At 38.1% G+C, this 14158-nt stretch overlaps 1 protein-coding gene across 2 annotated transcripts in view; it reads left to right on the top strand.

Moving 5' to 3' along the window:
* The window catches only part of CEP192 (centrosomal protein 192), an 81181-nt gene that overhangs the window by 46416 nt on the left and 20607 nt on the right, over positions 1–14158 (top strand). The window contains exons 27-34 of one of the 2 annotated variants that reach the window (XM_086608547.1): positions 1106–1196; positions 2210–2386; positions 2948–3208; positions 3426–3544; positions 5579–5688; positions 8578–8719; positions 12227–12396; positions 12753–12876. In XM_086608547.1, coding sequence (XP_086464673.1) covers positions 1106–1196; positions 2210–2386; positions 2948–3208; positions 3426–3544; positions 5579–5688; positions 8578–8719; positions 12227–12396; positions 12753–12876 — 1194 coding nt within the window. The remainder of the gene's footprint in view (positions 1–1105; positions 1197–2209; positions 2387–2947; positions 3209–3425; positions 3545–5578; positions 5689–8577; positions 8720–12226; positions 12397–12752; positions 12877–14158) is intronic. The other variant, XM_086608548.1, reaches the window with a different exon arrangement.

The raw sequence follows: 14158 nt of genomic DNA, 5'->3' as shown, positions 1-14158 counted from the left end.
TGATACTGAACTTTTTGAGCAGTTCTAGTAGTGTTCCGGGTTGTTTAAAAGTGATTAATTTGTGTAGCCAAGAACTTTCTAGTGGCTATATTCCAATTTTTCTGTTTTGTTAGGATAGTGTGTCTCTAACATAGTAGTTTTGGCTGTTTGGTGTTTGGGAATCACTTTCTCTTCTCTGTATGCTGCTACCTTTTTACTTTCTGTTCCTCTTGAAAAATAGTTTTGATTCACCGTTATTCTTAGGAAGCTGAAATTATTTTTAAAATTTTTGTTCCAACAGAGTACAAAACAATGTCTGCCACTGAAAACTGGAGAGGGGCTTTGCTCTATCTCTCCATCCTTCTCTTTGATTCTAACTCTATGATCTTTCTTCTTCATGTTTTTACCAGTTTTAGGGATTGTCACATCCTCTGTGATTGTTTTTTGACTTGTTAAAATGACAAATATACTCACTCTTCTACTGCAGAGGTTTCTTTCCTCTGTCAAGGAAGGATCTGAGAACCAGAAGCCTGGTCAATGCCAGGAAATATCAGAGAGAAAAAAATTTACTTTGTGATCAACCTGATGCTGCCAAGGGGCCATAACTTTCTGTGCTACTATCATGTTGAAAAGTACATGAAAAGGAGAAGTTATCCTTAATTCTTTTTAACTGTTGCAGTGGATTTAGGCCACACTACTCGCAAGTCTCTGTTTCTGCATAACTCAAATGGCTCTAGATAATCTAATTATAACTATGTTTTAAAGTGGTTTTTTTTAAGGCATTTTTGTATTGACAAAATTGCTGCTTGCTTTAAATGTTCAGGCTGTTCACCTGAATTTCAGAAAAGCTGTGTGTGTATATATATTCTTTTTTTTTGTGGGGTGGAGGTTGTTTTGCTGTCTAAGGATTGATGTGTAATGGTGTATAGTATTGCAAGGTCTGTAGGTTTCAGAACACAGAAGTACTTTGTAGCTAATGTATTCTCTTGTACCAAGAGGTGACTTTCTTTTTCAAATTAAATTACTTCAGAATTGACTATCCCTTTTTCCTTGTTTCCTGTATGAATACACATATGCAGTTAACTTACATTTGCTGTAAAATATAAGTAAACTTCATATTTTTCAGCCAGCAGAAATTAACTCTAAGAAATGACTCTTTATCTGTGACTCAGCATTTAAGACTGTTGATAAGAGGCCAGGATCAAGACTGCTTTCAGGTAACCGTCATGAATATTTCTCTTTAGTATTTATGACAACTATCAGGATACATTTGTAATAAAAATGTCTTTTCCCTGAAGGGTGGTTCCTTTATAAATGTCAGTGACTAGCAGGCTGTGTATTTGTTTTGAGACTGTCAAGATGGACATGGAGAGAGCTTAAGCTACACTGGCCACCTTAGGAAGACTTGAAACCATAACAGTGCTGCAGGAAGCTGGAGCTCAGTTTACAGCTCTTTAAGCTGCTGTAGCACAACAGAGTCCCTTGGAGAGGGACTTTTTACAAGGGCATGTAGTGATAGGACAAGGGGCAATGGCTTTAAACTGAAAGAGGGCAGATTTAGATTAGATGTAAGGAAGAAATTTTTCACTCAGAGGGTGGTGAGGCAGTGGCACAGGTTGCCCAGAGAAGTTGTGGCTGCCCCATCCCTGGAAGTGTTCAAGGCCAGGTTGGATGAGGCTTTGGGCAACTGGTGTAGTGGAGGGTTTCCCTGGCCATGGCAGAGGGGTTGGAACTAGATGATCTTTCAGGTCCCTTCCAACCCTAACCATTCTATGATTCTATGATTCAATACCTGGTGGATTAAACAGTGCTTCTTGCAGGAGGGATTCCAGACCTTGCTCCAGGGAACTCAGTGTGCATGAGGGAGGGAGAAAAGAAAAACTGGAATTAACTTTTCGGAATTACCATAACTAGATTTTTTTTGTTATGTAATTCATATACTTTTGTATTTCCTTTTTTCCTCAGATATTCAGATCTGATATCTGAAATCTTCAACTAAGAGAGAATTAATATAGTGCTGGTTAAGTTCAGCCTTCCTATATTGTGGATTGAAAGCAAAAAACTCTGGTCTAAAATGAGATGCATTGATATGCTTATTGTGGGAATATAAATGATTTTGAAGTTGTATCTTTTCTATTACGTATTAAGCATTGCAACCTTAAACATGTGCCATTGTCAACCGAGTTATTCCTGTTGTAATCACTCACTTCTGATGTCTTCGTTTTTATAGCTGCAAAGTATATTTGGATCAGAAGAACGCTTAACTAGTAATTGGGAACTCAAAATCCGTCCCAAAGAAGATACTAACATATACTTGATGTTTACACCCACTCGAATAACTTGCTTCTTTGCAAAACTGGAAATCAAACAGCTGGGGATTCGATCACAGCCAGGAATTAAGTTTACTGTAAGAGTCCCAACTTAACTTCTAATAATTTTAAACATACATTTTTCATAATTATTTAAAATTTAGCACTGAATAGCTGTTTCTATTGAAAAACTGAAACTTTTCAAGATATACACTATGCATATCTGTATACTTATTAAAGATTGTACGGACACTACATTTTAGTTTGAACATTAGTCTCAGTTTTGCTTGTTCTTTTTTCCCTTGAGAAGGAAGAAGAAAGATTTTTCTGTACTGTGTTAAAAGTAGACTGAGATTTTTAACTCTAGAACCGTCAGAAAAATCTGAACTTGTCTTGTTTTATAGGTAGGCCTTAAATTAATTTTCAGCAGAAATTGAAAAAGGTTGAGTAAACCTTTCTTATTTCTTGTTAAGTCTTTTCGGTTCACATTTTAAGCATTTTCAAGTTCACATTTTAAGCATTTTCATTTGTCTTTCTATGACTCTTTGTAATAGTTTACCATAGTTGTACAGAAGTTTTACTAAGAAGCTTTCTTTTAATTACTGTACTATGTTTTTTTTGTGGTGTTTTTTTATTCTTTTTCTTTCCCCTGCCCCTAGATACCATTATCTGGATATGGAGGAACAAGCAATGTAACTTTAGAAAATGTTAAAAAACTGTCAGATAGTTACATGGTAACACTGGGTGGATTATTGCCTGCAAGATTAAGGAAAACTTCTTTCCGCATAAGAAATACGGGTTCTCGGGCTGCCTATGTTAAAGCACTGTGCTTTGCAAACCTGCAGACAAAAACAGTTATGGATCCTCGGGTGATGATGGTATCTCCAGAGAAGTTTGTCCTAAGAGAAGGAACACACAAAGTAAGTATGATACCTGATTCTGAGAAAGTTTTATTAATTTAAATTAAAACAAATGTGATCAATGAGACTGTCTGACTAGTTCTCTGTTAAAATCTCACTTAACTTGTGTTAAATCTGATTTCACTTGTATTGCAATATTTATTGATTCATATCCTAAACGTTAGTACTAACAATAAGATTTTTTTTTCCTGAATATGTTGTCTATTTATTTTATCAGGTGATTACTATAACATGGAATCCACTGGAAAAGGAAAAGGGCTTCCATAAAACAAAAACATTGCTATCAACAGTATTGTTTTTTTGTGGAGATGAAGTTTCTAGGCAGCAGTATCGTAGGTAAGATGTACGTTGACACGTATTTAATAAAAGATTAAAACTAGAGATGTATGCTACCATGAGTATGTTTTTAACATGCTTCCAAAACTAGCAAGAACAAACCAAAGGGCATTGATGATATGGAGAGATCTAGTAAGTCTTGCGTCTGGTAGGTTGTTTCCTGGGCATTTGGCTTGTTTATTTGTGGTTTTGTTTACATACAGTAGCTACAATCGTAGTTAAAGGTTTTGTTTTCTTTTTACATTCTTGAATGTTTTTGTGTTGGGTTTTGGGGATAATTTTTTTTGTATTGGAGGAAAGTGTTTTTCTATCTTAATATCTGTCTTTCCAATATGTGTATAGCTTTAATTTTTAAAGAAAAGTCTCATGAAAGGAGTAGTACTGAAATTCTCTAGTATTAGTTTTTGAAAAAGATTCGCATCTTGGTCTGCTGAATTTTGTTGACAAAGACAGTGTTTGAATAGATGTGCATGTGAGAGAAATAACATCAGCGTATGCTGGTAACGCACTGATGAAATTAGTAGAATATGTCTTACTGACCTTAAATAGAGCGCATGTTACTCTGCATTTCAATTTGCTTAGCTCAAATGCACACAAGTGGCATAGTCTGCTTTTAATGACATAAGTGGCACTTTTGACTTGTGCTGTTTGTGATGTATAGTGATAATGCAAAATGTTAAGAATAGACAGAGCACTAAGATGCTCATGATCACCATTCAGTGCAAAATTTCAGAATGGCAGTATTTCACTATTGCTTTTAAATGTGGTTGCCTGAAACTTTATGAAAGTAATTGTTATCCAAATGAAGTATTAAACATAGCTGAATTTAATTGTGTGACTTTGAATAAAAAGCTAATGGAATAGCTACATTTGTAACCTTCTTGGTAGGAAATTGGCTTACGTTAGATATCTTGGAAGACGCTTGTTACTGATTTTTGTATGAACTCTTTTGTCTGAGGCGATGCTTGCTATCATTGATTCCTTCTCAAAGGGCACAAATACTTAAGTAAAAGTTTGATCTACTGATCAACAGCAAACCCATTGGGAAGCTTGATAAACCTATATGGTTAGTGTTGGAAACTTTATTCAGACTCTGGACATAGGTACATGAGTGAAATTATTTGCTGATGATTTTATTAGTCAGCAAGTATGGCATTTATTTCTTGAACATGGTGGTCTAGTTGGTTGTTTCTTGATATGAGCTTCTCTGAAGTCTCCCTTGATAATTTGAAAGAGATGCCTATTTCTTGAAATGACTGAGCACTGTAAGCCACTTGAACTCCGTTCTAGTAATTGTGTACTAGAATGAGAACATGATTTGGGGCATAGGGACAGGAATGTGAAATGAGTAATCTGCCTAGTCTGCCAACTTGCGGCTCAAGTTCTTTACTCCAAAAATATACACAGTCAGCAGCCTGGTAGGTAGCTTAGAGCTGAGAGTTAGTGCTGAGGTATGCTTTCCACCTCTGTGGCTCTGACACTATCTGAGTGCCAGGTTTCCTCTTACTGACCTGTAGCTTCCCATTTTTCCCAGGACTATTTATATCCCTATGCCTCCTAGTCTTTTCTGTCCTGTTGGCAGTCATACTCCTTGGCTCCATGTTCCTGCTGTGGGCTGGCGTCTGCTGCCACTCTGCCATTGACTAGTCAATTTTTCCCCTCAAAAGGCTTTCACTCGTGACCAAAATAGCATTCTCCTGCTTCCTGTGGTGATTGAAAAATCACTGAGATGCCTGATGTTCTTACCAGAAATCTAGGTAGGTGTGACTGACAGCAGAGAACAAGTGTCTTGGAAAGGCCAGTGTATGGTAGCCATTATTTCAGTGGTTCCTTTTACTGTGCAGCAGTAGAGCACATATTTCTTTAACCATTTTAGAATTAGAAAATATTTCCATTTTAAATGAATGCTCACAGATTTGAGCTTGGTGTAATCAATAAGTGAAAGTTATGCTGGATTCTTACCAATCTTTTCAAGTTATCATTTCCAATACTTTGTGTAGTTTAGTGACTCTTGTTTCTTTATCTCTTTAACAGAGCTATGATGTATGAACCTGAGGTAGAAAAACACATAATCCCAGAAAAGAGTTTATTGAGAAACATTGTATTTGATGAAGAATTTCAAGGGGAGCAGCTTGTGACAGAAGGTAAGCCTATGACTTGCTGAAAGAAAAATGTAATACTTGTTTTCAGGTGGAAAAATGTGCTTTTAGACTTGACTCTTAGTTATTTTTCCACTACTTGTTTTTGATAAATGGACAAGCAAAACTCTCAATTTGGATGGAACTTGTTGATTCTTTCATTCAATGCCTATCTATTTAAACAACATATTGTAGTTTTCTCCTAGCAAAATGAAACCCCAGTCTGAATGTTATAGAGTTAAAAATGCTTAGTTTATTTGGAGAGTTTTTACCTTATTAATAATTGAGAAAGATTCAGTTTCTCATACGCAGGTATATCTTATATTTGAAATTGAGAGGCAGACAAGTTTGCTGACATGAAAATACATATTTCCCTTCCCAGATTAAATAACTTCATAATTTTTTTGTACTTCTGCTTGTGTTAGCAAGGAACTTATTGAAAAAGAATGCAATATATTGTAAAGATGTCCTTAAAAAACCCCAACAAACCCAAACCCCCTTAAAAAAAAACCACAAACCACCAAAAATCCAAACAAACCAACTCACCCCTCCCAAAAATGTTCTGTGGAACCCCGTTTCTTCAACTAGCTCTATTCATATATGGAATGATTCTACTGTTCTCGGCTACTACACCTGAGTAAATATTGTAGTCTGATTATTTCCCTATAGATCGTATGTTGTCTTTACTTGGAAAAGTAAAGATTGTTGATCGTTCCGCTTGCTTGAGGTGAAATCCTGGTGAAGATAAGATACGTGCATTCTGGAGTATGCTTTGAAGTTGTTAAGCCAGTGTTAGACCCTGAACATCCTTGATTATCTCTTATTGCCTTGTTACTAGAGTTTTGCTAATGATAGCTTATTTTTTTTTCTTTCTGTAGAAAATAAGGCCTATTGCTTGCATCTTAATGTTTTTCTGTCTCTTTTTGAGAGTGTACTTTCCTGAATTTGTGAAATACAGCTTATTGTCCTATTTGATCACAATTGGTTTATTTACGCAAATACTTTGCGGGAATTAATAGTAGTAACTAGAACTATGAAATCTGGTGTGTGGGTTTTTTTTACTTTCTGTAAGAAAAGTCTGTAAGAAACTGTCTTTTAGGTGAAAAGCTACTTATTTTTTCAACATCTAAATGCTTTTTTACTTTTTAGCCTCTTTAACAGTCTTTAATGAAAGAGATGATGCTAAAAAAAAGCTCAAAGAGCAGAATATCTTGGCTATAAGAATTGCTTTTAGTGTAAAGTTATATCCCTAGACTGTTTTGTTTGGACTCAATTTTTCATTGCCTTAATCCACAGGGGTATTTGAAAAACCTATCTAGAAGTTACATATGAACGTTAGTATTTGAAATAGTTTGGTGTCAGTTTTTCACCAATCTGCTCACTTGATGCATCAGTGTGGTATGGTCCAGGGCCAGCAGCTGGAGGGATCCATGTTGTATGTATGTATGTTCCCCGTAATGAGCCTTCATCCTGATCAGTCAGAGAGGGGAACAGGATGAGGCCACTGGTGCCATTTGTGTTTCCCTGAGTGTTGAGTGTTTCTGCCTGGATTGGTCTGTGTGGCTGCCTGTGTGGAGGTAACCAAATCAGTAACCAAATTCAGCTGCTCCCTAGCACTAATGTGGTGTGCTGCACTAATGGAACATATTTTATATACTGGTGTAAGCATCTAGTTGCCAAGGTATGCTTCAATTACTAATTGAACAGGGACAGTGGTTGTTGATATTTAACATCTAGCAACTTTTCATTCTAAAGCAATCTGAAATGTTTTGTGACTTATGAGAGTGGAAGCATGGACAGGTAGCCTGGGAAGAATACAGAGCAATTGTCCGAGCAACCAGAGATCAGGTTAGGAAAGCTAAAGCCCTGAGAGTGTTAAATCTGGCCAGGGACATCAAGGGCAACAAGAAAAACTTCTATAGATATGTCAGTGATAAAAAGAGATCTAGGGAAAACATAGGCCCTCTCCGGAAGGAAACGGGGCACCTGGCTACCTGGGATATGGAGAAGGCTGAGTTACTCAATGACTTCTTTGTCTCTGTCTTCACTGGCAAGAGCTCCAGCTGCACAACCCAAGTCACAGAAGGCAAAGGGAGGGACTGTGAGAATGAAGAACCGCCCACTGTAGGAGAAGATCAGGTTTGAGACCATCTAAAGAACCTGAAGGTGGACAAGTCATAGAATCGTAGAATGGTTAGGGTTGGAAGGGACCTCGAAGATCATCTAGTTCCAGCCCCCCTGCCATGGTTGGTTGTAGAAGCTATATACAAATATTAAAAATTCTTCCTAGTATCTACTGTGCAGCAAAGGAAATAAGGGTTGGATCAAATGTATCTTGTATGAGAGATGTTCGCTTCATTTTGTCTATTCAACATGAAATGGCTCAAAGCAAGGGAGAAAACCTTGACTTTAATAATAAACATTTTGATTAAACATTTTATTTTAAATCATTCTCTGATAGTCCTGACCTTTTGTACATTTACAGATATAATGAATTAAATAATGATATATTAGATTGAACAGACTGAGTAATTGAAAAATAACTTCTCTCAAGTTGAACCTTTGTGAAGCCTTATGAATGTAGTGGTTGTCTTTGTCAGGGCAGAAAAAAGCAAAACTTTAATTTGGCGTAGAATTGGATTAGTATATACTATTTGTATAAAGGTGGAAAATATCTCTCTTAAAAAGGTAAAATCGACATGTATTTAGATTTGTGTTACATCTCATGTTAATGTTGATATGTGCCTGATAACTGAACTTGTAGTAAGTATTTTTTTGAATTATGTAGGTTCTTAGCCGACAGATTATTAACTAGGTCTATATCCCAAATCTGTTGTGTAATTTCTGAGTATTATAGATTTAGAATTAGAATTGTTCTGTTACTCTCATTTTTAGTATGTGATATCCCACGGGGGACAAATGATATCCATCTCTTCTATGCAAATATGCGAAAGGTTATCCTTTCTGTGGTTGGATATTCCACTTTTGATTGCGATGGATTTCAGCAGTCTCCTGGATGTCATCTGGAATTGAACAGGTAATGTAACTGTAGGATAACTGTCAAGTAACACCTGACTGAAATGCATCTCCTTTCACTTAAAATCGTGAAGATTTTAATGTCAGTGGTGAAAATTGACTTGCTTTACAAGTGAAAGAGCTGGCTCTGTAATGAGAATGGCTCCAATGAATATCTAGGTGGCTCTTCTCACTGTTTTTCTCTATGTAGTCTGTTTAAACTGTTACAATAACTTTTAAACTGTTCCCTCAACTGGCATAATTCACTTGATCTGCAGCTTCCTATTCTTCAACTGAAGAAACTATTCTTGTTTCCATAGGCACTTTCAAATTGCATTTGTTGTTATAGTTCAGTAGGACTAAGCCACTTCATTCCTTGTAATGAATTCTTGATATCTGTGATGGAAATAGAGATATATTACAAAGGTTTAGTGGCCTTTCCTTTGTCCAGCCCGTACGCCAGCCTTTCCATGTAGTGTGTACTGTATTCATCAAAAAAATGATCGGTGCTGAGGCTATCCACTCCCTCGAATGAAGTGGCCCATTTCTGGGAGGATTTCTTTGGAGGACTGTTAGAGACCTGACCTTCAAAATGGACCTGTCACTTTTATTTATGCAGGTTGCTGTAGCATTTGGAGCCCTGAAAAGGGAAAGAAAAATAGAAATTCTATTTAAGTCCTACTTACTAAGATAGATGAGTTAACATTAACACTATAAGGAAAATATTTGCATAGGTTGTTGTTGTGGTTTTAGGCTGATCCAGCAACTAAAACTCACACAGTCTCTCCTTCTTCAGTAAAGTAGAGAGGAGAGAAAAAAAAAAAAAACAAAGGGACTGAGGGTTGAGACAAGAACAGAGGGAGCACCCACCAACCATGGTCCTGGGCAAAACAGGCAGAGCTTTTCTCAAAGCAAAACAGTTTATTAATGATTGCTTAGAAGGACAAAGGGAAACAAAAAAACTGATTACTTGAGAGGACAGAAAGAAACAAAACCAGATCTTAAAACCGACACCTTCCCCCCCGCTTTGCTTTTCCTCCCGGCTCTACCTCCTCCCCCCAGCAGCACAGGGGGCAGGGACTGGGGGAGTGCAGGTCAGTTCATTCCGTGCTGTTACTGCTGCTTCTTTCTTAAAGGAGGAGGAGTCCTTACACCCTTTTCCCCTGCTCCAATGGATCCCCTACCCATGAGGAAAAATCCACAAACTTCTCCAACGTGAGTCCAGCCCACTGGAAACAATCCTTCCCCACAGATTGCTCCGGTGTGGGCTTTACCACAGTCTCGGGTACTTAGGGAGCTGTAGCCACTCGCTCCAGCGTGGGTCGTCACGAAGACTCCAGATGCCTCTCTGCCTTGTCGTGCACCCCAACACGACCATCCTCAGGCTCAGGCATCTTCTCCCCACGGGCTGCGAGTGGGTCTCTGCTCCACCGAGGCCGTCCTGGTTGCAGGGGGGCCGCCTGCCATCTCACCATCAGCCGCAGGGGAAACTCGGCTCCGGCACACCTCCTCCCGCTCCATCCTCACTGACCTGCTGTCGATGCGGCTGTTTCTCTCAGATCTCAGTCCTCTCCAGGTGAACTCAGCCCAGTGGGCACCCCGGGAGTGGGGTGCCCCCGAGTTCCCCAGCTGGCTCCGCCGCCGCTATTCTCCGTGGGCGGTGCCGGCCCGACGCAGGCAGCTGCCCGGCCAGGAGCCAGGGAGCGGGGGCAGTGCCCTCCTCCCTTCTCTGCTCGATCCTGGGTGAAGCACCTTTTCTGGTTCCTTTGTCCTGACTTAAATAGGGCAATTCGCAGAGGCGCCCTATTGGCTCAACCCCGAGGGGGATGGGAGTCTGATCTGGTGGCCAGAACTAAGCCTAACCCGGTTCCAAAACCGGGGAGGTCGCAGGGAGCAAAACCCCTCTCCTGCCACCAGAACCACCCCCCCTCCACATCAAACCATGACAGTTGTTTCTTGAGTCTGCGTGTTTTTTCTTCTCAAGATCCTGTTACATAGGTGAAGAAAGGGTTCTGTCTAGTCCTGTTGCGTTTAACATGTGTAGGTGTTGTCCTGGAATTGCTTGTACCTGTTGAATTCCAGATGCTGAATGCTTTGGAACACTTGACAGACTTATCAATAGCAATGCGTTTGTCAGGCATAGTGGGATTGGGAAGCTGGAAACAAATATCTGCAGCGGCAAGCAGGATAATTCCTCTTATTTGATGGTTGTAATTTGTTTGTTTTTTCCACTTCTTATAGATTTGAATATCTTATCACTTCTTCTAGATTTGAATTTATTCCCTGGCTAAGCATCATGAGGATCTTCATTTTCTGAGTAGACCTGTAATTCTTAGGAGATATCCGAATGTGTTAACTACTAATCTGACTGTTAGGAAATTCCATGTCAAGGAATATGTGAATTGGTTTACTTCCTGGTTTCATTGCTATTTTTAGGGATGAGTTCTCAAACGTACTAGTTCAGCTGTCCTGAACTGAGTCAGGAGTCTCAGAAGCATTAAAAGTAGAAGCAGAAATAATAGGAAGAAGAGCCGTATGTTTGCACAAATTATATGGAGCAAAAGTTATCTGTTTTTCCTGTAACTGTTAATTTCTGCTTTTATTTTATTATTTAAAATCAAACTTGTTGTGAGTAAGCTTTTAATTTAAGAGAATATGCTGAAACCTAAAGTAACAGCTTCACAGCTTTTGTATATAAGCTTATCTGCCATGTATTTTACAAGCAAAGATGTGAAATGCTAGGCCATGGAGAGGAAAGGATTGGAGCATCTGTCTTGCAGGGATAGGTGGAGAGCTGGATTTGTTTAGTCTTCAGCAGAGAAGGCTTGAGTGGATGGGGCCAGGGAGGGAATCTTATCAATGTGAATAAATACTGACAGAAGAGTAAAGAAGAGGAAGCCAGAGTCTTCCTAGAAGTGTCCAGTGACAGGATAAGAGGCAATGGACACAAACTGAAATGCAAGAAACTCGATTTAAACATGAGGAGAAAAAACCTTTGCTGGTGAGGGTGGTCAGGCACTTGAAGAGATTGCCCAGAGAGGTTGTAGAGTTTCCATCTGTGGAGAAATTCAAAACCCGACTGGACAATGTCCTGAGCAACCTGCTGTAGCTGACCCTGCTTTGAGCTGGAGTGTTCAACTAGGTGATCTCCAGAAGTCCCTCCTGACCTCCAGTATTCTGTGATTCTGTGAAGCACAGTCTGCATGGCCTTATGTCTCTCTTTCATGCCTTCTTAATTTGAATAAAATATATATGTAAAAAGCATTTCACTTCATTATCACCTGAAGATCATTTGTCTATTTTGGTACCTTCCATTCTAAATGGTACCTTCCACTTCTAAACATTGTGTGAAAAAGCTGTGTCATGATATAGCTACTAAATTGATTTTCTTTATTAATAACGGAGAATTGAATTAAATTGAAGGTACATGTAAAGAACACTATTTCAGTATTAAATTTTAAGAAATAGTAAGAGTAGACTATTATAGTTACTCATAAGTAATTTTCTATTACTACTTTTGATAATACAATTTTATTTTCAGATTTGAGAACGCTGACAGAAATATCAATGCAACTTTGGATGTTCTTCCTGTTAAAGGACCTCAGGGTCCTCCATTACCTGTAAAAACTGATGATCTGGTCACTCAACAGACTTGGACTGTTAAGCCTGAACACTTGACTTTGACATCTCCTTCTATTAGTAAGTATTTTTTTAAATGAATAAAATAACCATTCTAGTATTAAAATAACTGTACTGCATACTATGTTTGTAATCATTTTGTGTTTGTAGGTGTGGCTTGGCCAATAATCTTGCTGCAGTAGCGTTGCATCTAAACAATAAACTTGTTTTGCCTGTGGTTTTGGTTAAATTGTCAGAGGTAGTGTACTCTGTGTGTGTATATGTATGATATGCACTGCATAGCATAAAGATTTTAAAGCATTGTGAAGGTAAAAATAGGGCAGAAAATGTTTTATCTTAGTTGTTGTGTCTCTGAATCTTGGGCACTTCTGTGGATTTTTGTATACGTTAGCTTTTATAGTTTTTTTGTATTACAGGTGGGACAGCGGATACTGGACATGCACAGATTGTCAATAATTCTAGTAGGACATTGACATTTGAGCTTTCATGGCCAGCTCACTGCCTTACTATAACCCCACAACATGGAATTATTGAACCAGAGTAAGTTTCTTTTCGTAGGTTCCTTTACATGTGGAAGTGTAGTGAGGCTTTGGAGGAATTTATTTTTAGTTAGTTTAGGAATTTAGTTAATTTAGGAATTTTAGTTTTAGTTAGCTTGTAGGAGTTTATTTTAGTTTGTTTAGGCTATACCCTGAACCTAACTAAAATAGTCTTTTTGTCAGCGAACATGCAAATTAGCTTTTATATTTTAGGACCTTATCTTTTTCTTATTCTGTATAAGGGGGAATGTTCTTCTGCCACCTACAAAGTTACCTGGAGGCCAGGAGTTTTCTATGCCTGGAAATACTATTATTCTTGCATAATTTTCCAGGAGCTGGATGGTCAACAAAGCTGAAGTTTTAAAAATCATCTTTCACAATAGTTTTTTATTTAAAAAAGACCTGTGTGTTTAGAAAGAAAAAAGACTTCCCTCTTCCCTGAAAGAAACAAAAAAATAACCCCAAAATACCAGTTCTTATAGAATGCTTCTCTTCTAGGAACTTAGCATTTTCTTTTACAAATGTGCTGGTATTCATCAGAACTTGATTTGTGAGTGGGTTGTGTGTGGGGTTTTTTTTGTATTCTGACAAAACTGTTTTTTGCCACTCAACTCTGGCTTTGGAATAATTTACCAGGAGGGGACAGGCTCACTGATGTCAGTGAAGTCTTTCACAATAAAATATCTGGAAGATCTGACCGTTTCTCATTTCTGAATTTTTTTTGTAAGGTCAGTTCAGAAAGACTTTTAAGACCCTATTACTCAACTATTCTCATCTTCAAAAAAAGAAAAAAAGTCTCATGTTCCACACAAAAAAGTTTTGTTTTCTGAGTTTTATTTAAGTAGTTGCTTCAACTTTGTAGATGTTTTCTCAAAGTAGGTCCTTTCTTTTCAGTCCTGCACTACTGTGCAAGATGTGATACATTTAAACACTTAATTCCATGTTCATATAGATGTAAATTTTTGTATGTATTGCTAGGGAACTTTTTCATTGCTAATGAGAACAAAATAAAGAGGATTCTCTGGAAGGGCTAGGATATCTGCCACTCCTTGCAGGTTCAATCAGTGCCAAGAACAACAGTTTCAAAAAGAGATAACAATGAATAGCTTTCCAGTAGCTGTAAAAGTAAGGACATCTTGAGTGTCTCATACTGTAGACTCAGGACAGTTTGTGGAATGGTGTTGTAAAAAGAGGGAGTTGAAGGCCTTCTGCAAGCAATTTTCTTGCACTGCATAATTTTAAAATGTGTTCCCTTCCCTGGAAAACGATGAACGGAAGTCTTA

This window comes from Tauraco erythrolophus, chromosome 3 (genome assembly GCF_009769465.1).
Source record: "Tauraco erythrolophus isolate bTauEry1 chromosome 3, bTauEry1.pri, whole genome shotgun sequence".
Lineage (NCBI taxonomy): Eukaryota > Metazoa > Chordata > Aves > Musophagiformes > Musophagidae > Tauraco > Tauraco erythrolophus.
The sequence above is the reverse complement of the archived record's forward strand: the minus strand, read 5'-3'. Positions and strand labels throughout refer to the sequence as shown.